Source organism: Condylura cristata, unplaced genomic scaffold, assembly GCF_000260355.1.
Source record: "Condylura cristata isolate star-nosed mole 26May11 unplaced genomic scaffold, ConCri1.0 scaffold00012, whole genome shotgun sequence".
In the NCBI taxonomy this organism is placed as follows: Eukaryota; Metazoa; Chordata; class Mammalia; order Eulipotyphla; family Talpidae; genus Condylura; species Condylura cristata.
The window spans coordinates 21,083,087-21,105,327 of record NW_004567113.1 but is presented as its reverse complement, the minus strand read 5'-3'; the positions used below and the strand labels follow the sequence as shown (position 1 = coordinate 21,105,327).

The 22,241-nt window shown below is 36.2% G+C and overlaps 1 protein-coding gene across 2 annotated transcripts in view; it reads left to right on the top strand.

Moving 5' to 3' along the window:
- The window catches only part of SLC4A4 (solute carrier family 4 (sodium bicarbonate cotransporter), member 4), a 291,594-nt gene that overhangs the window by 71,506 nt on the left and 197,847 nt on the right, over positions 1-22,241 (top strand). For both annotated transcript variants that reach the window (XM_004681227.2, XM_004681226.2), the window contains exon 3: positions 12,724-12,859. In XM_004681227.2, coding sequence (XP_004681284.1) covers positions 12,724-12,859 — 136 coding nt within the window. The remainder of the gene's footprint in view (positions 1-12,723; positions 12,860-22,241) is intronic.

The window sequence follows — 22,241 nt, the reverse complement described above, 5'->3', positions numbered from 1 at the left end:
GTATTGCTTCTCAAAGGAAAATTTTGATTGAAAGTGACTGAATGAATAGTACATTAGTAGATCATTTTATATAACAACAATGTCTTCTGATATGAACAGATTTTTTTATAAGGGAGAACAAAATTCCATTCCACCATCCATGGATGTGCCTTGTAATCTCTTTACTCTCCCCATTGTATTTGTCAACCAGATGGGTATCTAAGTCAAAGATGAGTATTTCCTCCCTTAGAGTTAGAGCTGAGCATAACCTCTAGGTCTGACAATCTTGATTCCGTAATTCCACCTGTGATTAGTACTAACCCAGGGTTTTGTTGTCTCCATATGTAAACTCCCTGTGCTATCACTAGGCATGAAAGCATGTGCAGAGTCCTATCTGTAAATACATGCCCCCTAAACTATACTGATCCATTTCTCCTGAGGATGTGAGGACCAGTTGCTACAAACATGTCCTTGATCACTTGGAATTTTATCAGCATTATCGTTTAGATTTGGGGGAAGGGACATCTGTGGTACTTTATGTGAATTCTCCCTAGTGGGTTTTTTTTTTTTTTCATGATTAGTACCTTAGCCATCCATGCACATAATCTGATCTTTTTGTGATTTCCACTAACTTTGTGTGATTTAGTTATAGGGATAACTGAGAAAGAAAATTATTGCTATAAGGAATTATGCTTGTCTATTTTAAAATGGCTTCAAGAATTTAGATGATCCTGTTTCATTACTTATTGAAAATGATTTAGCTAGTCTTTATTATTATTTGGAAAGGTGCTAGTGAAACAGCATGAAAATATGACTTAGACTTTTGTCATTCATAACTTGTTGAACTCAGGTTTTATAAGAGGTCTTTTATTCTGACCTGGTTTTGATGTCCTTGTTGGTTTGACATCTTTTGGGTAACTAAAACAAGGAAGGAATCTTGGAGATCCCATATAGGGGTGTATGCCTACATATTCTTTCTTTGCTGAGAATCTAAGTTTCATAGATTTGGGGGATCACTGGCACTAGTTTTAGAATTTCAATTTAGAGCAGAAAAGAAAAAAAGGTTATTGTACAATCTTGTTTACATTTCCCTATTATTGTCAAAATCTTTACAGCAATGATCTGTATATAGGGAATGTGACCTTTTAAAGAAATGTAGAATTAACCATCACCTTTACAATGTTTCCTTGACCCTTCATGCTACACAGGCCCTTTTAAATGGGATTATTTTTTGAATCACATTCATCAATATTGCTATCCGGGAAAGATGGGTAGAAATTTTAGGCAATGTGAGTGAAATTAGAAATTTGAAACATTTTAAGGTTTTTTGTCTTTATACTTTTATCATTTTGAAATAGTCCACAGGTAGGACGATGTACTCTTTTGTGAGTGGAGGCATTTCATGGCATCATTAGTATGGTGGTTGTCGCAGTAATATTGGAGCAATAAATATAGCTACTTTGTATGGAAAATAGTTGTTCTTGAGCAAGTCTGTAGAGTTTATTTTGGGATTCTTGAAGATTTCCTAACATGATGAGAATTGAGTCTGACTTTAGAAGCCTCAGGATATAAATTGTGCTGATAATTGTTCTGAGTTGAACCTGGAGAAAATGCTGATGTGTTCACTCTGTAGACACAGCGATTCATCATATAAACCTTATCCTGGACAGCTCTGGAAGAGCAAAGAAATGAAGTAAGGAGTAGGAAATCAAAGGAATGGAAATGGGAACCATGGCATGAACTAGGAACTTTGAGGTCTTTTAGGAAATGGTTGCTAGGTGGCTGTGTGACTTATAGGATGCACTAGTCTGTGACTTGGTTTTTACAGAAACCCTCTTACCTTTCCATGCCACCTGCATGAAGCATCGCATTCCCACTTCTTTGCTCTTCCCATGATTATGTTTAGACACTTGCGGCTGATCAGTAAACTGCTTCCAGAACCATGCTCATTTCTGTTTCAAGGTTTGTAACTGGCTGTTTGAACCCCTCAATGGCAGTAACAGAAAGTGATATAAGGTTATGTTTGTAATAGACATTTGTTTGAAAGATAATTGAGATTCTGCAGTTTTCACTACCACAGGGATGTGTCTGGCACAGATTGGACATGACTATCCTCAGCTTAGCAATTAAAGATACCTTAACTGAGTTGTTTCTTTGCAGTAATATAAATGTTAATTTTTAAAAAATTGAAAATGATACAAAAATAATGTAGAAAACAAGAATCATTAATAGCTTCGCCATGTATTAGGGGTAATGATTGTTAACATTAGCATGTATTCTGGTGTTCTTTTTCTGTGTATACTATATAAATCAATAAGCCTTTGGTTGCATGTGCAAGAAACCAAATTTAAACTGAAGCAAACAAACAGACTAATCAAACAAAATTATTTACTAAAAGAAGGTTCCAGCTATAGCATGATCCTTGGGGGAAGTAATTTGATCTGAAAAAGTCTAGAATAAGTTAAAAACAAGTGTTAGAAAACATTTAGTGTTTTACAGTTTGAGTAAGGCAAATATACTGTTGGTTAAAGTGAGTGAGTGGGTTCTGGATATTTTTTGACTTGTGGTCAGTGTCAGAACATACCATGTAGGACTCAAGCATGCAGACCAACTCTCGGAACTCTGTGCAGATTCATAAGCTCATTTGTCTGTATTGGCATTCCGTTCCAAGACTTGCTAGTCACTAGCTTCCCCCCACCACTGTGCTGCTTTGGCACCTCAGGTATTCCTCCTGGGGGACTCTGGGAGCCAACCTCCTTGGCAAGGTATTGACATTGCTCTGCATGCCCAGGTCATATTGTTTATAGTGAGATCCCCTTTCCAGGTGCTTTGCAGACAGAAGCCCAATAATGGGCTTGGTGTCAAAAGGAGGAGTATGTGTGAACTGTTCTTGGTTACCCAGCAGATACTAGGGAGTTAGATTTATCAGTGGGTGTTTCAATAGTCATGTGATATGCAACTGGGATAAGGGTTGGGAAAACTAATTTTACTATTTGTGAGCCTTATCCTTGCCTCACCCCCATTCCCAAGACCCATGAATGCCATGCAAACCTGGATTAAATGAAGTGGGGGGGAAAGATAAAATAAAAGTAATGTCCAGAAAAAAATGTCAGAAAGTTTAGTTTTACCAGTTGCTAGTTACTATATTAGTAAAATCAGGCTGCCTTAACAAAATAACACAGACTGAGTAACTAGAACAACAGGAGTTTATTTCTCACGGTGCTGGTGGTTGAGAAGTCTAATATGAGGGTCCTAGGTATTTGGTTCCCTGGTAGGGACCCACTTCTGGTTTGGAGGTGGCCATCTTGTGTGTCCTCTCTTGGTGGAGAGACAACAGCGATGGAGCTTTCTGATGTCTGTTCTTAGAACAGCATTAATCCCATCACGAGGGCTGCATGCTCTTGACCTCAGCTAAACCAGATCACCTCCCAAAGATCAGATTTCCAAAGAGACTATCACATTGGATTAGAATTTTAACATATGAATTTTGAGGTTATACAATTTAGTTCCTAATAGTTCCTTAGTTTTGGTTTCTGTGGAGGCTGCTAAAACCCCAAGTGACTGATTTGAATTTTTATATCACTGATAGATTCTTGAAATATTGAAATAATAATTGAACTAAAATAATTAACAGAAGAATAAGCAGACCAGAATGGCTTGGAGCCAATGTTTTTTCAAGATTATGTGTTCTGGAATTTCATGGGAAACATTTATCTTCTGGCTGTTACTAAGACTGCTTCTTTGTGACTGCCTTAGGAACATTTGAAAACATAGGTTAAAACTATTTTTTTTTTTAAAGATTTATTTATTTATTCACACAGAACTGGGGTACAGGCCAGAGGCTCAGGGGTGGTGAGAGGATTCACCAGAGACAGAGTGGGAAACAGAACAGGCAGATCGACAAAGTACACTGCTGAGGGGAGCAGCGGGCAGGTCAGGAGAAGTCTGCCACGCCATGTGGTCACCTCCTGGGCAGGCGGGGTTCGAACTCATGCGGAGCGGCTTTAGATTCTCAGTGCTGTGCTTTAACCCGCTGCGCCACCAGGGAGGGCCCAGGTTAAAACTATTAACAGCCTCTATTTAATTTTTCCAACTTACTGTGTTGACTGAAGAAATAATTCAGAATAAGCTGGGGAAAGGAAGAGTTGTCCCATTTTGCTTGGAGTATATTATAGCTATAACTGAGGTCTTAATAACATGTTTGTAATATAAACCAATGTAAATTATTTTTTTAAAAGATTTTAAATATGAAAGACAAACACAGATATTTCCCAAGAATATAGCAGCAAAATCCAGTTGTTATAGCCTTTTGCTAGCTGAAATTGAATATACTTTGCTCTCTACTTAAGATAGTTTGGTGGTCTGAAATCCTGGCTCTTTATAGCTGAATAAAGCCGTTGTCATATTAAGGATAATTGTGGTAATTGACAGCTATTCATGTGTAGGAGCATGTAGGCGGATTGGATGTCCAGGTGTTTAAAAACTAGTCCATCCTAATGTTGACTATTCAGTTTCTTAACTTGAAACAAAAAGTAACCATCTGGGCCCTCCTTGGTGGCTCAGCAGGTTAAAGCACAGCACTAAGAAGCTAAAGTCACTTCTGCATGAGTTCGATCCCCACGCGGGAGCTGACCCACATGGCGTGGCAGACCTCTCCTGACCCACCAGCTGCTCCCCTCAGCAGTGTACTCCATTGATCTGTCTGTTCTGCTCCCCACTCTGTCTCTGGTGAATCCTCTCATCGCTCCCGCTCCTGTACCTCTGGTCTGTACTCCAGTTCTGTATGCACAAATAGATAAATCTTAAAAATAAAAAAGAAAAGGTTACCATCTAATTCATTGTCCAGAGCTTGGCATCATGTGTAGCAGTTGTCCTAGTTTGGATTGGTTGAGGTAGAGATACTTAAAGGCATGGGAAGAAATCTAGATGACTTGTACAGATCTTTAAGAAAACTTGGCTTCTTTAAAAACAGCTTCTTCACTGCAATGATTTTGAAGATGCTAATACCTGAAAGTTAGCTCTACTCTAACCAAGTGTAGTGGGAACAGGGAATATATATCAGGATTCTTTTGACTTTTAGTGACAATAAGTCACCTCAGATGATTTTATGCTCAAGGGTAATCATGACATATGATTGAAAGGTAGCTGACTTTATGCCTGTCTGAAGCTCGGTGCTTAAATGATGGTATAAGAAGCCTGTTTCCCTCCTGGTTGAGTTCTTTCATGTTATTATGAGGCAGTCTCTCCGCCCCGCCTCCTTGTGCCTTGTGGAGCAAGATGACCATGAGTACTCGGTACTTTTATTACCTTCCTAGCACCTTAACATCAATTGAAAAATTATTTCACTTGGAATAATAGATAAAGTTGTTATTAATTTCATTTTTATTTATTAATTAATTCCATTTTGTTGGGCATTCCAGCAAAAGCTGAAACTTATTTACTGCAATTGGCTTGAATTAGGTAGTGTCCACTCAAAAATTAATGGTGCAGACTAAGTGTTGTGATTTTATCAGTGTTGAGATCTGTGTCAAAAGGAAGGAATCCAACATTTTTTTCCCCCGATTCATTTTTTTAAAAACAATATGTTTATTTTTACATCATTTTGTGCCTTTTTCCATCCCAGTTGTAATCCCTGTGGGCTTCCCATCACCAAATCACCCATGTGCCATCACTATAGTCCAGTGCACTTCCCCTCTCCCCATTTTTGATCCCACTCCCCACTCCACCCCTGTAAAATGTCTCTGGTATATAGTTGTTCATTACTGTTATTATTATTTTCTCCCCTGGTCCTTTATGCTCCTGCTATGAGTGAAACCATCCAGTATTTTTCCTTTTCTTTCTGGGTTTTTTCTCTAAGCATGATCCCTTCCAGCTCCATCCATGTTGCTGCAAAAGGCATGTTTATTTTTTTTGGTTGCTGAGTAATATTCCATTGTATATATGTACCACATATTTTTAATCCAGGCATCTACTTTTGGGCATTTATGTTGATTCCATGTCTTTCTGATTGTAAATAAAGCAGCAATAAACATGGGGGTGCAGGTATCTTTTTGAATCAGTGTTTTTGTGTCTTTTGGGTAGATACCTAGGAGTGGGATTGCTGGGTCATATGGAAGCTCTATTTTTAGCAGTGAATGCATTTTTAAAGCAGTACAGTGGTCTAATAATTAGATAAATTGTGGAAGTTTTAGCAATACTGCTGTTGACCTAAAAACTTTTATCTCAGAATGGAGAGACATAAATGTTTAAAATTATAACTATATTTACCAGTTTGTGATAGTACATTAATAATATAAAGAAATAATAGTTTTTTTTTTCTTTTTACACTTTGAGAGCTCAGAATTTACCAGATGGTGTACTTTGCCAAATAAAAAATACAAAATCCAGAAGTCCTCATTTAACCCACAGAAGGGAATTTGCATGTAAACTTATGCTCAGTATGAATTGTTCATTATGATCATTATTTCTATTAAAATTTTTTTTTTTTGGTAGCCTGCAGGGTGGCCACAGTGGGATGCTTCTCAGACCAAAAATAAAAGGGAACATTTACGATTGCCCTTTGGTGGGTAATGAAGCAAATGCTCAATTAATTTACTTTAAGGCTATATTATGTGCCATTATGCTTTCTCTCTTTTCTGAAATCCAGTCCATTGACTGTCCGTACTTTCATATTTCAAAACCCTCGCTTGTTATTGCTTTGTTTTTAAATGAATTTACCTGTCTGGATGTGATTGCTGAGAAATGGACATGAAAATAACACAAGTGGGTTTGAGGTTATATCTCCAGTTTTGTGATCTTGGGGAAGTTTCTTGGCTGCTTAATTCTTGATTTTCCTATTTGTAATATCTGAGATTAATAGCAGTAAGTATTTCATATTTATGATGTCATAAATGGAAAACACTTACCATAGTGCCTGGTACAGTGTGACCATTGAAAAGGTTAGTAAGTGCACATTATTACCTTTTCATTAGAAGCATTTTTCTTACTGTTAGTTTTCCCATCTATAAATTTCTTAAGGATAGGGACATTATCATCATAGTATTTTGTATCATATTATTTCAATAGGTACCATATTGTGTAATATACACTAAAAAATGAAGAGAATAAGCTACCAAATGAGAGTATAGAATTATTCTCCAATTATTACTTAACCTGGGGGTACCTTTTGAAATATCTTATTATTTTCTAGTTGCATTTACAAAGAGACAAAGGAAAGATGCAGAATAAGATCTTTTATGAGGAACTGGGGCAGTATCTATATTGTTCATTTTCACTCATTCTCTCAGCCATTGTTTTTAGTGTGTAACGTTACTGTGTATAACAAAGATGCCAAGAGTAAATTAGGAAGGGAAGAACCAGCTTGGTAAAGGTGCAAAGACAAAGTCTAACGATGAATGACACAAAGCATTGGATATTAAATGTTTAGTAGAAGGACAGCTAATATGTGGCATAGGAGGGTCTAGTAGAGGAAAAATGAGGTGTTCATTCTTCTATTCAGGGTTTACTCAACATGATATGGTGAGGATATTGTGATCACTGAGCAACTAATGCAAAGATAAACTAAGGGAGGATAGTGTGATGCTGTGATTTATGGGAAGATAGTGTGATTTATGGGAAGCGTGCCTTTGGTCTTCATCCACAGCTCTTGTTTCAAGCTCTCCCCAAAGCCTTGGAATTTTGTGTTTGCAAAATTTAGATATATTCCAGTTCAGAATTCTTTTGGAAAGCATTGTCTTTATGTTCTTAAAAATGTACTGAATTTATTCAGGTATATGTAGTTCCTTAATATTCAAAAATCACTATTTTTGGTCGATACTGCTCTTTTTTTTTTTTTTAAGATTTACTTATTTGTGCACACAGAAGTGGGGTACAGGCCAGAGGCTCAGTGGTGGTGAGAGGCTTCACCAGAGACAGAGTGGGGAACAAAACAGGCAGATCGATGAAGTACACTGCTGAGGGGAGCAGCAGGCAGGTCAGGAGAGGTCTGTCACACCAGTCACCTCTGGGGCAGGCCGGAGTCGAACTCATGTGGAGGCGGCTTTTAGATTCTCAGTGCTGTGCTTTAACCCGCTGCGCCACCAGGGAGGGCCGATACTGTGTAGGTTTTTAAAGAAGGTATAGAAGGAATGCTCGTTGTCTTCCAGGAATTTGCTGATTTAGTTGGAGAGAGAAGTTTACTTTTATACAAAAGTTAGGTAATAAGGAACAAACTTGTATTTGTTGGCACCTAAATGAATAATCCATATACACATTGTTGTTATGTTTTAATGATGGGGAGATTCATGTTTTTGCAAATAGTATTTTTTGTTATAGAAGATAGAATTTTCAACTGGATCTTGGAAATAGAGTCAGAGAGGAGAGAAAAGAATAGTCTAGGCAGGAAAGTGAAGATCTAGAAATGAGTGGATATATTTTTCTGTTGAAAGACAGTTCGAGGTTGCTGTGAGAGACAAGGTTGGGCACACAGATTTGGGGCCAAGGTATTATAAGAGGCAAACTGTGTGGACAGTCATGTAGCCAGGCATGGTGGAGAGCTGTAGCTCCACCATCTGTATCCATCATCTCTGATGGATGTGTAGTGGCTGGCCAGATGAGCTCTGCAAGTGAGACAAAATATCGTCTTAGTAGGTATGAATGTGATGATGTGGATGATGTCTGCTGTGGGTTCTGGTGGTGGGAATGGATGTGGACAGCAGTCTTCCTCATACTTACTTGTCTTCTTATTAGAAATTGATTTGGAGACATTGGTCATCCCCAATCCCTGCAGATTATCAATTGGCTCCAGAGTCCATTGCCCTATATAATCACAAGTCATGGGAAAAGGAATTCCTGTACTAAATCACTCAGGGCTCTCACTGTATCACTTTGTGTTAAAAAGGATGTTAGAAATCAGGGAGGATATTTGCTGGTAAAATAATTATATTGGTAGTTGTAATACAATTTCTGGCTTCTTTTAATTCCTGTGGACTAGGTTAGGTAAGTAGTTGACAAAAGAAATCTACTGGAGTAACAAGGAAGTATGTGACACACAGTTTTGGAATCTTATTCTAAACAGTATTTATTGTTATATTGGTTACTTAGAACCTTTTTTTTTTTTTTAAAAAGGACAATTTATAAGAGATGTCTAGACAAGAAGACCTGGCAGTAACATTATGTCATTCTTCCATGGCATTTTTTGTCTGATTTGTTGTCTGATTAGCAGTGGGTCAAGATTTCCTGGACTGAGAATGCCAGAACACAGAGTAATCCATGCATGCTCCATGGCTTAGAGTTGAGTGAAGATGTGCTTGGTGTCTGTGCAGGAGGTTTTGCTCTTTAAGCAAAAGAAACATTCTACACTTTGATGTGTGGACAAACCCACATCAAATCTTTTAGAAATGTCAAAAAATTGATTCTATAAATGTATTTTTCTATTTTCTGCTAGGTCTACTTCAGGGATCTTTGATGTTGAATGTTGAAGCATCAGTCAAATCTGGGATTGTCAATTTTAGAACCACTGTGAGGAATAACTACAGGAGTGGTGTGAACACTTACTCCTTAGAATTATACCCAGCTTCCAACCACAATGCTGTAAGAGAAAACATTAGTTAAAAAAAGTATATTCAGCGTTCAAATTCTGCCCATCACTTCCTACAATACCATCATTTCTTTAATATCCTTCCTAATTGTCAAAAAATAATTGTTTTCTGTTTCTTGATTGGCAAACTTTGCAAATGCTTCCCCACATAAGTCCTGGAACTTTAGGTTTCAAAGACATTTAAAAGCCTTTTTTTCTAATTACAGAAGTAAAACATATTGTATTCTATATTACTGTGTATTCAATTACAGTATTATTATCTGCAAACACAATAGTTCAGATAGTTTTCTTGTTTATTTGCTGATATTTAGTCACCTAACTAGTTAACTCATTGTTTCCCCTTCTAGCATATAAACTCGATAAGAAAGGGATCTTTTGTCAATTTCTTTACCTTTTATCGTCAGAAATTGAGATATAATTAGTACTACTGAATAAATACATGAATGAATTGTTTATACTTTAGAACTGATAGGAGAATAAAAAGAAGAAAGAAAAACTCAAGAAATAAACTGCATGACATTTAGAAGAGGGATGTGTGTAGTGTGTATGGATATGCATTTCTGGCTTTGCAACATTTGATCATAAAAATGGTGATACAAGCTGATCTTATTTAGAAAAACCCTAATAATTGATGGGAAGGGTTGCTACTATTCATTGGCCTTTAAAGGCTTTTGTCAGCACATTAAAATCTTTCTGAGATTATTACCATAGTGCATGGAAATGAAAATAGTTGTAAAACAAGTTTTTAGTACCATTCTGAAATGTTAGAAATTTAAGAATAAGTGGCTATTTCTTTGTAAAATCCTATCAGAAATGGTTTGAAAACTGGTCCCTTTTATCATACAGTTTATAAAACAGAGTGACCATCTTTTCTATGTCATACTGATAAGTTTGTTAGCTTCCATCATTTCATCCTTTGTACTTTTCACAACATGAACTGTGTCTGAGAGGTCTTTTTTTTTTTTTTTTTTTTGCCAGCATCACATTCTTTAGAACATCTTTGTCATTTTGGCACAACCATTTATCTTGTTTATGTTGTTACACACCATCACTGAACTCCTCCACTTGTATTTCTAGAACTTTTCAAATGGCACATGGTAGTATCGTCATGGTGTCATTCCCAACATCAGCTCAGTCTTCTAGAATGCCACTTATATTTGACACAGATTTCACTTTCAAGTTTTACTGCTTTTCCTTTCTGTGCTGTACTTTGATCTTTATTGACCAACTCCCTTTTTTGGTCATCTGTGTCATAGGAATTTATCATTGGGAAACAAAATGGCAATACAATTGCACATTTAGTTGTATGTGCATGAATGGATACTAGTCCAGTGATCAGTCATTGACAGACTGATAAAACCATGATGATTGGTCACTGATCATGATGCACATGTTATTTGCATTGTAATTTATGGATTGAAAAGCTATGGATGAAGTTCATGCTTTATGTGACTATTCATAGTTGATATACTATGCTAATTAAAATTTGAGCTCTGTTGTTAGGGAGGATAGTGTTATTTAACTCAACTGTGGCAACTGAAATTCACGTCCACTAGAATGTGCAGAATAAGGACTCCATCAGTGTCAAACTTTATTTTATGGGTACATGTGTGTTTTTTCTTTACCAAGTGACATCACTTTTATGCATATGATTTTGCAATTTTACTTTTTCATTTAACATTATGTGGTATGTACAAAAAAGTTTATTTCATGTGTTGCAATTACTTGATATTTTATCAAATAGTTGTAGTTTAGTTTATTTAGCCAGATCTCTTTTTGGGGCATTTAGGTCTTCTTTCCTCAATTGTGAACAATGATACAATGATCACCTCTGTGGCTGCTAAGTTTTTGAGAGAATAACTTGGTACTTGCTTGGAAAAAATGTCTTTTTTAGTGGGAGCATTACTCACAAGACACAGCTTTTAAACATCTCTGTATCTTTCCAGATTTCCCTTCAGAAGGGTGTTCCTATTGAGCAACATAAACTAAGGGTACTGACACATTTCCTAAACATGCTTGCCAATGCTGGGTATTAGTCTTTTAAAATTTTACCATTTCACAAGTAAAACACGTGCCTTCTTTTAATAATTAGTTTTGATTATTATGTTGAATATTTTTCATGGGTTTACTTGTGGAAGATGTATTTTGAACTATAATACTTGTTCTATAGGACAATAGTTTTTAGATGTTAGAGATTTTCTTGTTTTATGAGGTTGTTTGAATCCATCTATACAAAGTTGTTACACACACAGACACAGGTCTGTGCACTTGGGCTGCATTCACAAGAGTGTATCATTCTTGGTTTTCCCCTGGGATTGTGAGGAATGTATGTGGACCTAAGTTTTTGTAATATACTCATGAGTTCCCAATGCTTTACATTAAATTTTAAAATAAAGCAAAAGTAGCCTACAATCTGGGGAAGTTCTAGTTAATTTTTCATTACACAGTTTTCATGAGATGGGGTCAAAAGGAGCTAGTAGGGCATTCAATTATGTGCTTGAGTGTGTTGGAAATTATTTTCCTCCCCTTAGGTGTACAATATTTTACTTGAGCTTGTTTTTCAAGTGCACTAAAGTGTGACTAAACATTTTTGGGTACTGCCATTATGTAAAGAAGAGGCCCTGTCTAGTTAAATATTCCTTCACCAGCTTTGCAGTTAGCCAGTTGCGGGCAGCGAGGAGCCTGGGAGGGCCTGGGCTTTAGGCATTGGGTAGAAGGAAGGGAGGTGGGAGGCGGAGGCTTGGGAGAAACTCAGAATGGTGGGTACTGTTGCCCCCTCCCACTGCTGTAGAAAAAGTGATTGGCTCAGGCTGGTTTCTGTCTCATAATTCTGGATGGGTCTTAAGTAGGGAAAGAGGGAAAGTCATGTGGTTGGACCGCAGCTCATCAGAGGGGCTAAAGGTTCTTTGTCACACACCACACAGAACTGGAGCGTTGTCCTGGAGAGTTGTGGAGAGCCGAGAGACAGTTTAGAGCCAAAGGAATAGAGAAGGGCTTTGATTGCTTTTCATCTCTAGGTTGGGAATAGGGAGACTCAGCAAAGAAGATGTCTACTGAGGATGTGGAAGGGAAGCCCAACAACTCTGGGGACAGGGCAAGGGCCCGCAGCTACACTGTCATCAGGGCTGTGCAGCCAGTGTTTAACCACAGTATTTTTACTTCTGCAGTCTCTCCTGCTGCAGAGCGCATTCGGTTCATCTTGGGAGAGGAAGATGACAGCCCAGCACCCCCTCAGCTCTTCACTGAACTGGATGAACTGCTGGCTGTGGATGGGCAAGAGATGGAGTGGAAGGAGACCGCAAGGTGAGGCATGGTTTGTGCAGGACTCACCTGGGGAAATAACGAGAGACTTTGAGCACCTTTTTTAGCCTTAGCACTGATGAATATGATATTCTGGGTTAAGGAATAAAGTCATCTATTCCTGCTCTCCGGCATTGACATGGTGGATGCAGGGCACCTTTTATTATATTGTAGGAGCATTGTTTCATAATCTTTAGATGGAATTGGAAGTAAATCTCCAGTCACTTGCTATCAGTTGTAAGACGCTTCAGAAAGATAACTTCAAACACCTGTAGGTGATAGTGTAGAGATGTTTCCAGTTTGCACATGCCTAGATAATTTGTAAGCTCATGGCTGGAACTTATTATCCATTCCATGTTAGGAGGGTGGTCACAAAGATGACAATTGTTACAAATGCTGTCATTCTAAATAAAAACTGCCATCTTTTAAATGTCCAGCTGAAAGCAAGTAGAATTTGATGCTTAGAGAACTGGGTTCACTTTTAAAACCTTGTCACCTCTTGTCAGTATATCACTTTTTTTCCCTGACAGTTCTTATTTCATTAAAACTAGTGGATATACATATAATATATGCTTTATAAGTATGTGGAAACTAGATACAAAGTGTATGTAATTCTATCAAGTTTATATTTAGACTTACATATGTGTATGTATATATAGAAGTGCTTTTTAAATTGTTAAACATTCACAAATATATAGTTTCACTAATCTCATAACAGAACTTTCTTTAGCTATAGAATCAACTATATATTACACACAAAATCTTCTATGACACAATTATTTGTAACATGAGATTTTTATATAATTAATTGTTCATCTCTCATTATTATTACATGTAGATCAATGAATTTCACCTTCACAGCATATTAAAATATGCCTTTTTATAGTTGATATATTTTACATCAATTCAGTTCAGTGTTTTTGAATGCATAGTATGTTTTGGGCACTGTTTTAGGTACTGTGAACAGAGAAGTTGGCATAATAGACTCATATACAGATCACAGTATCTTACAGAAAAGTTTAAAGTGAGTTCAGTATAATATCTTATTTTGTATAAGGCAAACCAAATTGTTATTCCAGAATTGGACTTAAGAAAATTAAAGCAAGTCTTTTCCAAATCTGTCTGATGGTCCATTTCCAGATAAGTCATTCTGGATTCAGAAAGAAATGATTATTTTTGTCATCTATGATCAGTAATTGCAGAGGAACTGTAAAGGAGTAATAACTTTATGGTCTTTCTTTTCTGAATGAGGGCTTTTAAGAGTTAGAAAATGAACCTTTATTTTCTGGAGCTTGTTTTACATTACAATGTTTGTAATGAAGCTTTCTTCACATTAATTGGAAGGTTGAATAGTTTTTGTTTGGTTATCAGAATATGCTTTATAGGTTTATGGATTTATTCCTATGTCCACTGTACTAAGTTCTACTGAATTTCTTTAAGCATTTAGGAGAAGCTTAAATTCATTTGATGTGAGTGAGGCTTTTTATCCTTAAAGAGTTGTGGATAGCCTCACATAAACACCTGCCTTAATATTGGTTGATAGGGGGATAAGTTTTGTAAAACCTGTATAGATGATTTCATACTTAACTATGTTCAGGGAAAAAAATACCAGTAGGTTTTAATTCTGACTTTCACAGAAGTATTAAGGAAAGAGACCTAATCTTTAAGTATTTTGTTTTCCATTTGCTGGTTTATTTTCTTTGCAGTATTCAGATACTTAGAATGGACATGTTTGTTTTGGTTCTGTTTTATAGCTAATTAATATTTTCTCCTAATGAAAAAAGTTTGCTGCAGCACATTCCTTCTCCTCCATCTCTAATGCTACCTCTTGAAACTATCCCATTTTGCTCTTCGGTATCTCTTTCTATGTCATTGTGTGATCATATCTCCTTTCCTCTATAAGCTACACTTCCAGTTCATGAAAATCCTCCAAAAGATAACTATGAAAGTGAAAGCTTTCACAACTATTTCCATTTTCTTTTCCTTCTCTAAATTATATAAAAATAAATAAAAGGAATAAACATGAGAATTGCACTGGGGCAGACTGAACTAAATGATGGGGATCGTTTCAGCTAGTCTTAACTTTGTTCAAGCTAATTGTTTAACTTTGGCAAGTCTGAGTTTTCCTTAACTTGAATTTTTTGCTCTATCAAATAAGTGTGTATTAGGTTGACTTCTCTCCAACATCAGCATATTTTATAGCATTAAAATTCCATTCCTGTATGTATTTTGGTATCATCAGCTGTGACTGAAAGCACTGCTCTTATTTATTTTCATCTTGAAATTTTATGTGAGTACCTGTAGAGTACACTTCAGGTCTAGCTTTGTTTTCTATTTTTAACCAAATGCAGACCACACTTCATTTTAGATAATCTCTAGTCCCAGAAGTATGGAGTGACCAGTTTCATTGTGTAAGTAATTCAATGGTGAATGAGATGGATATTGTGTTTTCATTCAAGTTTTTTAAGGATTAAGATGGTCTTGATTACCTTACCATCCTTAAAGACCATTTCCTTGAGAGCACATTTGTCAGTTTTGGTGATGTTATTGTTCTGAGATACTGTACTGCTGGAGAGAGGGAGGGTGTTGGGAGTCCTCCATGTGCCAAGGAAAGCTGTCCAGGAAGAAGCATACGCATAGTTTACACTTTATAACTTCTCCCAAATAGGATTTATAGCAATTACTATTAATTGATCATATATACGATATTATTTTCATTTTGTTTTTCTCATTACACAAATCTGTCTGAAGGCAGAAACCTCCATATCTGTTTTCTATGTTCCCAGGGCTTCCAGGTACCTAGAATAAAGTGCTCTATAACATTTATTGAGAGTGACTAGTTGAGAAAGGATTGTCTCAGAAACAACTGTTCTAAATATAATGCTATCTTCGAAATATTACTTAACCAAACCTGGACTTCTATGATAGTTTTGTCATTATGGCTAACACAACCAAAGGACAGACCCAAGGTTCATAGCACACCACTGATAAAGTTCAAAAGAGTTCCTGTGTTTGAAATTGCAAACCAAATCATCAATATTCTTATGCCATATGCATTTAGTTCTCTAGCCCAGACTTCCTTCCTCATTTGATAGGAAACAAGCAATTAGATAGCTAATAGACATCTCAGAATACTATGTCTAAAGCAAGGCATCTGGTTTACCCACTCAGCTCTGCTCTTCCTAAAAAGTTCTCATCACAAAGAACTCCATTTTTCTGGTGGTTCAATCCAGAAACATTGTAACCTTCCTTGACTTCCCACTTAATCTATACCCCTTACCTAATACTGACAAATTTTACCTGTTTTACTATCAAAGATAATCAAATACTCCAAATCTCATCATATCTCACTTTAAAGTCTTTCTGTAACCCTGGTCCAAGCTATCATCATTTTTCATCTAGATTAATGCAAAGCCTTCTTAATTGGTCTACTCACTCTCAGGCACTCTCCACCATGATCTCTGGTCTCTTCATCACTCTCCCACTTGTTCTGCTTAAGTATCATTGTCAGTCATTTTCCTCTCTCAGGGACTTTGCTCTTGCTTCTTGTTCTGTTTGAAATACTCTCCTTGTCTCATCTTTAGAGTTATATCTGTGGTTCATTTTCTAATCCTCTTCAGGTCTTTATTCCAATATTACCTTTATGTGGCTAAAAATTAAGCATCCTAAACACTCTCAATCATCATTTTTGTCCTTACTACTTATTGCCTATAGCATTTTATATATAAAATTATTGTCTCTTCCCAATAAAATTAAAGTTCTGTAAGTGAAGGAATATTTGGTTGTTTGACTTACCAATATATTCCTGTCACACACAACTCTCAATCAAGAAATGTCCTAATAGAATGAATGAACAGAGAAACAGAAGCGTGATTTTCAGCTTGCTATTTTATCTAAATCATGTTGGGAGATTTAGAGATTGCTTCTCCAGAAATTATTCAGCTTTTCAGTAATCTTTACATCCTGAAACATACTTTGTTTCCAAATGTTTTTGTAGTATTTTCTGACTGTCATTTATGATGTCTAGATTCCAGACATGATAGTTTTATCTTTCCCATTAAAAGCTTTCAAATCTACCATAGTAATAAAAGTTTAATGCTTAGAAGGGACTCTTTTGCTATATAAAATGTGGCATGATTTTTTTTTGTCTAACTTACAAAATGAGAATTTTCTGTGAAAACTCAATACAACAAGTTAATTCCAGATAACTAACTCCCAGATTTCTCCAATTTAATCTAGTCTCCTCTGTAAGCACACTACTCCCCGTCCCGTCAACATAGCCCTATCCCTTTTAATGTTCTCCTTTTATTTTTATTTATATATTTTTATTTTTTTTATTATTTTATTTATTTAGTTATTTTTTATTTTTTTTAAAGATTTATTTATTTATTCATACAGAACTGGGGTACAGGCCAGAGGCTCAGGGGCGGTGAGAGGCTTCACCAGAGACAGAGTAGGGAGCAGAACAGGCAGATCTACGAAGTACACTGCTGAGGGAAGCAGCGGGCGGGTCAGGAGAGGTCTGGCTCGCCATGTGGTCTCCTCCGGGGCAGGCGGCAGGCGGGAATCGAACTCATGCGGAAGTGGCTTCAGATTCTCAGTGCTGTGCTTTAACCCGCTGCGCCACCAGGGAGGGCCTAATGTTCTCCTTTTAATGAAACTTTTCAGTTGATTTGACCAAGAATCACCAACATGGAGACTGCATTACTGAAGTCTTAGTTCTACTTCAGGAAGTTCAGGTTAGCTCTGTCTCAAAAAAATGAGATCAATGGTCTCAATAGTAAGAAAAACATCTAGATTTAAATCTTAGCAAGCACAGTGGTCATGTAAGACAGTGAACAAAGGGAATATTTATTTATATTAGGTTTGAAGTACAATACCCTCTTTCCTGACCTCTTCTCCATTCTTCATTTTTTTTTCTTTTAAAGCTCGAACTTTGAATTTCCACAGATTCTTTCAACATGGAGCACAAGTTGAAAACTGTAAAGGGTAGAGTGATCAGACCTGGGAAATGTACATCATCAAGGGAAGGGCAGAGAATACTACTTTGTATTAAAAAGTACTCTTGAGTATAGGTCACAAAATGGTTAACTTCCATAATATAGCAATTACATGGTATATTTACTATTAGTGAAGAAGCCTGTACTTTTTTTTTAAAAAATATTTATTTATTTATGCATATTGAACTGGGTTACAGGCCAGAGGTGCAGGGGCAGTGAGAGGATTCACCAGATACAGAGAGGGGAGCAGAACAGGCAGATTAACAAAGTACACTGCTGAGGGGAACAGCAGATGGGTCAGGAGATGTCTGCCACGCCATGTGGGTCACCTCTGGGGTGGGATTGAATTCATGCTGAAGTGGCTGTGGCCAGCTCACAGTGCTGCGTTCTAACCCGTTGCACCACCAGGAGGGCCCAAGAAGCTTGTACTCTTAATTCAGAACATCTAGGTGATTAGGCAATGCTAACGTGTTCATGAAGTAAACTGGTAAATGAGTAAGTCATGATCTAACTCTGGTGATAGCCCAAGACCAGAAAAGAGTTACTGTCACTACCCTCTTCCCTCCCTATACCTTTTATTTAAATCAGTGATATCTCTGCAAAAATGGTTGACTTTCAGTTTTTCTTTAACAAATAATTCACATTGGCAGTATTGAATTCCACCACTTTATAAAGATCCTCATTCAGTGTGATACAAATTTCACTGCCAGATCTGGATGAAAAGGAAAATTGCTACGAGTTTCAACAAACATTAACAAAGCCAACAAAGGAAAAGGGTATTGCTGTTTCACCTCTAATAGGACAGCAGGACAAACACCCACTTATGTTTCTGCTCAGCTGATTGACTTGACCTACCTCTGGAGAATGTAATTCCAAAGCAAGTCATAAAACAAAGACAATGTGCACTTACTCTAGGGAGTTTGGAGAGAAGGCACTCCTCTCAATTGCATTGATACCTCTCTTTTCCTCTAATGGATTGCTATGGAGCCGTCTATTAAGACCAACTTTATTTTTTATTCTGGGAGGAAGAGACTGAAGGAAAAGGAATTTAGTCATCTATGTAATTACATGTAGTTACATGTACAATTTTGCAATAATTTTCGGTTGATCTAGAAATTTCAGAATTCTTAAAAACATCATTTATCCCAGAGACATACTAGCTTTTGCCTCTTTTTATGTATGATGAGGCACTTATTAGTTAGCAAGAAATTTGTTATCAACTTAATTGCTTATGTAGTTGGATTATATTCTATTGCAAAGGTCATATCTATTTTCCATTGTAAAACTGGCATGTTTTAAGTTAGAAGTCTTGTCTTTTCTTAATTATGTGTAATCATATGATTGGAAAATTGCAAAATTTAGTGATTCCCAGTGGACCTTCTATTTCTTAAACATTGAATGAAATCTGTTTGGTTGGCAGTCACTCAAAATGCATTAAAATGCAGTGTACTTTATCATTCTTCTTCTAAGACCTTGGAATAAATAAACTTCACCTAATAAACTCCTCCTCCAAGGTTACAACAGTTTTGTAATTGTGAGCATTTAAAAAGTCAACTTCTGAAATTAATTTTCCTGTAACACGTCAAGTGCCAAGACAAAAGGAAAAGTAGGAAACTTATTGCAAATATATGATTAGTCATAGTTATTATGAAGGGTAGAGAGTGGCTTTTAGTACATTTTACAGTAAAAATGCCTTTTTTTTTTTAACAATGTAATTACACAGTTCTACAGCACCTTTACAAATTCATTGGCACTCACACAGATTGAACTTTGGTACCATTGCCTTAGCCTTTTTTTTTTTTTTTTTAAATGGGTAGTGATTTGAATTGAGCAGTTTTCAGATTTATTTTTTCAAATTTGTCCTTGATGTGTGAGGAGAATAGACATAGCCTATTTCTACAGTGAAACTGTCTGCAAACAATGTGCTTAAGTAGATAAGCCATTACTTTATGCTTGAGCATATGTTAGAAGTATAATCAGTTCCTTGAACAGTCAGAACAATGCATTTCAAATAGTCATTTTCCCATCTTAATAGTCATTATGTCAGAGTTACCCTTAACCTGTTAGCTCTGCTGTGACATCATCACAACCTTCAATATTTACTGAACTTGAAATAAGATAGACACTAAGCTGAACTATGAGATAGTATGTAACCCTTCAGAATGGAGAGTCAAAGGAATTGGCTATTTTTGAGACGTCATGTTTATATTCCTTTATAATTATATTATGACCTAAAGAACAGACGTATTCCAGGAGTATGAGTAATGATATTCCATAAATTTAAGGTAGTTGGCATTTATGTTTCTAATTGTATTTTAAAACTTATTTTTAAGTATTCAGAATCGTATTTAAGTCGAATCAGGTTGCCTACAATTAAAGATCAGTTAAAATGTTGTCCATAAGTGAATGAAGTAGTTTTGCTCTCTAGTTTTGAAAAAGAAATTCTTATTAAACTTCTGCTGTTTGGACAGTTGCGGATGATGGCACATGAATCACAGTTACAGAGTGTGTCTAAGTGAGACTTGGTTTTTTCTTAAGATGTGCATTTGGCAGTACAGATTTATGGTTCTCAATAGGAGGGGAAACTCATTTAGTAAGAGGGAAATGAAAGCTGTATAAGCACTCCCCTTTACTGAATTCCTTGTCATTTATCCTGGGCTAAAGTTCTAGAACAAAGTATACTGTCCCTTGGCTAATAAGAATACTTACAGGAATAAAAGCAAGGAGTCTCTACACTGCACATACACCCATATATATATATATGCACACCACATATATACCATATATAGTGTGTGTGTTTGTGTGTGTGTATATATATATATATATACATCATTATCTGTAACCTTGTATTGGCTTCATATACTGTGTAATCTTTTAGAGTCTTTATCTTGAACAAAAAATTATAATGCCAAATGTAAATGTGATTCATCTACCTAACATTAATCAATGTAGTATTTTCAGTAAAATGTTTACTTTAAAATAATTCTTAACTACATTTCTTGTTCTTGCAAATTCATATCATTCTGAGATGAATGTAAAATTGTAATTTTTCTCCCACTTCCTTCTATTTCTATGCTTCTATTAGGCTACTTTAGAAAAGGCAAAGAGCTACTTATTTACACACATTACACACACAAGCTCACTCACAAGAATTTAAGGGTCTTTCATTTATTCTTGGAATGTTTTGCAACTAATTTTGTAAAAATAAACAAGGTTCAGTGCTGAAGTTTTAGAACTTTGTTGTTGGTGGTTTTTAATTTGTGAAGAAAATGTAAAAATGTTCACTGTTTACATTTTTGGGGATCCAGTGGAAAGACAGATGGTCTTAGAATTGAGGGTGAGGTAGGGACTAGGTATTGACATATGGGTGCTTCCTGTCCAGCATGGCTTCCTGAGTGGAGCGTGAAGCAAGAGTCTTTGCATATGACTGAACTACTTCTGAATCACTGAGTGTTGGGCTTGATTAAAATTCTAAATTTTCCTTGACACTGTGGCTGATCTCTTGATCTATTTTCAATTCTGGTTCCACTAATGTGTGTTTTTTTTTTTTTTCTTCCTCTGGGGGCGGTGAGCAGTCTATAAATAATACCTTATGTAGAACTTCCTCTGATCTCTGCCCTTTGTTCTCATCTTTAGTGAGTTAGGTGAGTGTTTAGCCTTTTCTAGGAAAACATTTTTCAATCATTAAACTCTTGGGTGAAGAATGTAGAAAAACAAATTTTAACCTCCTCTTTATCTTTTTCATTATCTTTCAGGTTTGAAGTGAGCTAAGAAAGCATTTTTCTTTGGGTCATGAAGAATAGCAAAATGATGATACTTGTCTTTAGGAAGATTCTCTGTGCAGTAAATGGGATAGAAAGACTGTAAAATGTATTTTGCTCTCATTTCCATTAAACCTTTTTTTATTGCTATATATTGCTAAGTTATCAAAATGTCTAAAGTCTTGGAAAGATGAAGCTTTGAGAGTGTTGTTTGTTCTATTGCTAACGTTAATAGGAGTTCTGCTGGGATCAGAATAGATGTGTTCACTGAGCTTGTGTATTTTTAAACACATGTAGAGTCAGACTTGAAGGGTACAGCTTCTATTAGAATCTCCATGAGATGAGAACATGTGTCAGCTAAGAAATGGATATTAAATAAGACACAGCAACACATGCTAGCCCTCAGTAGGTATGAGGGGGGAATTATATATTCATCTGGACATTTAACACAGTGTGTTTTTAATATATAAGATAAATATTGGTTCATAACAGAATTTTACCTTATATAAACTTGCCTTGTGAAGTCACAACAGAATTTTCACAGTGACGGGTATTTTTGTACATTGTACATCTACCCACATGGAGAATTTTGAAATGAACACTTTTTTCCTACCTTATTTAAAA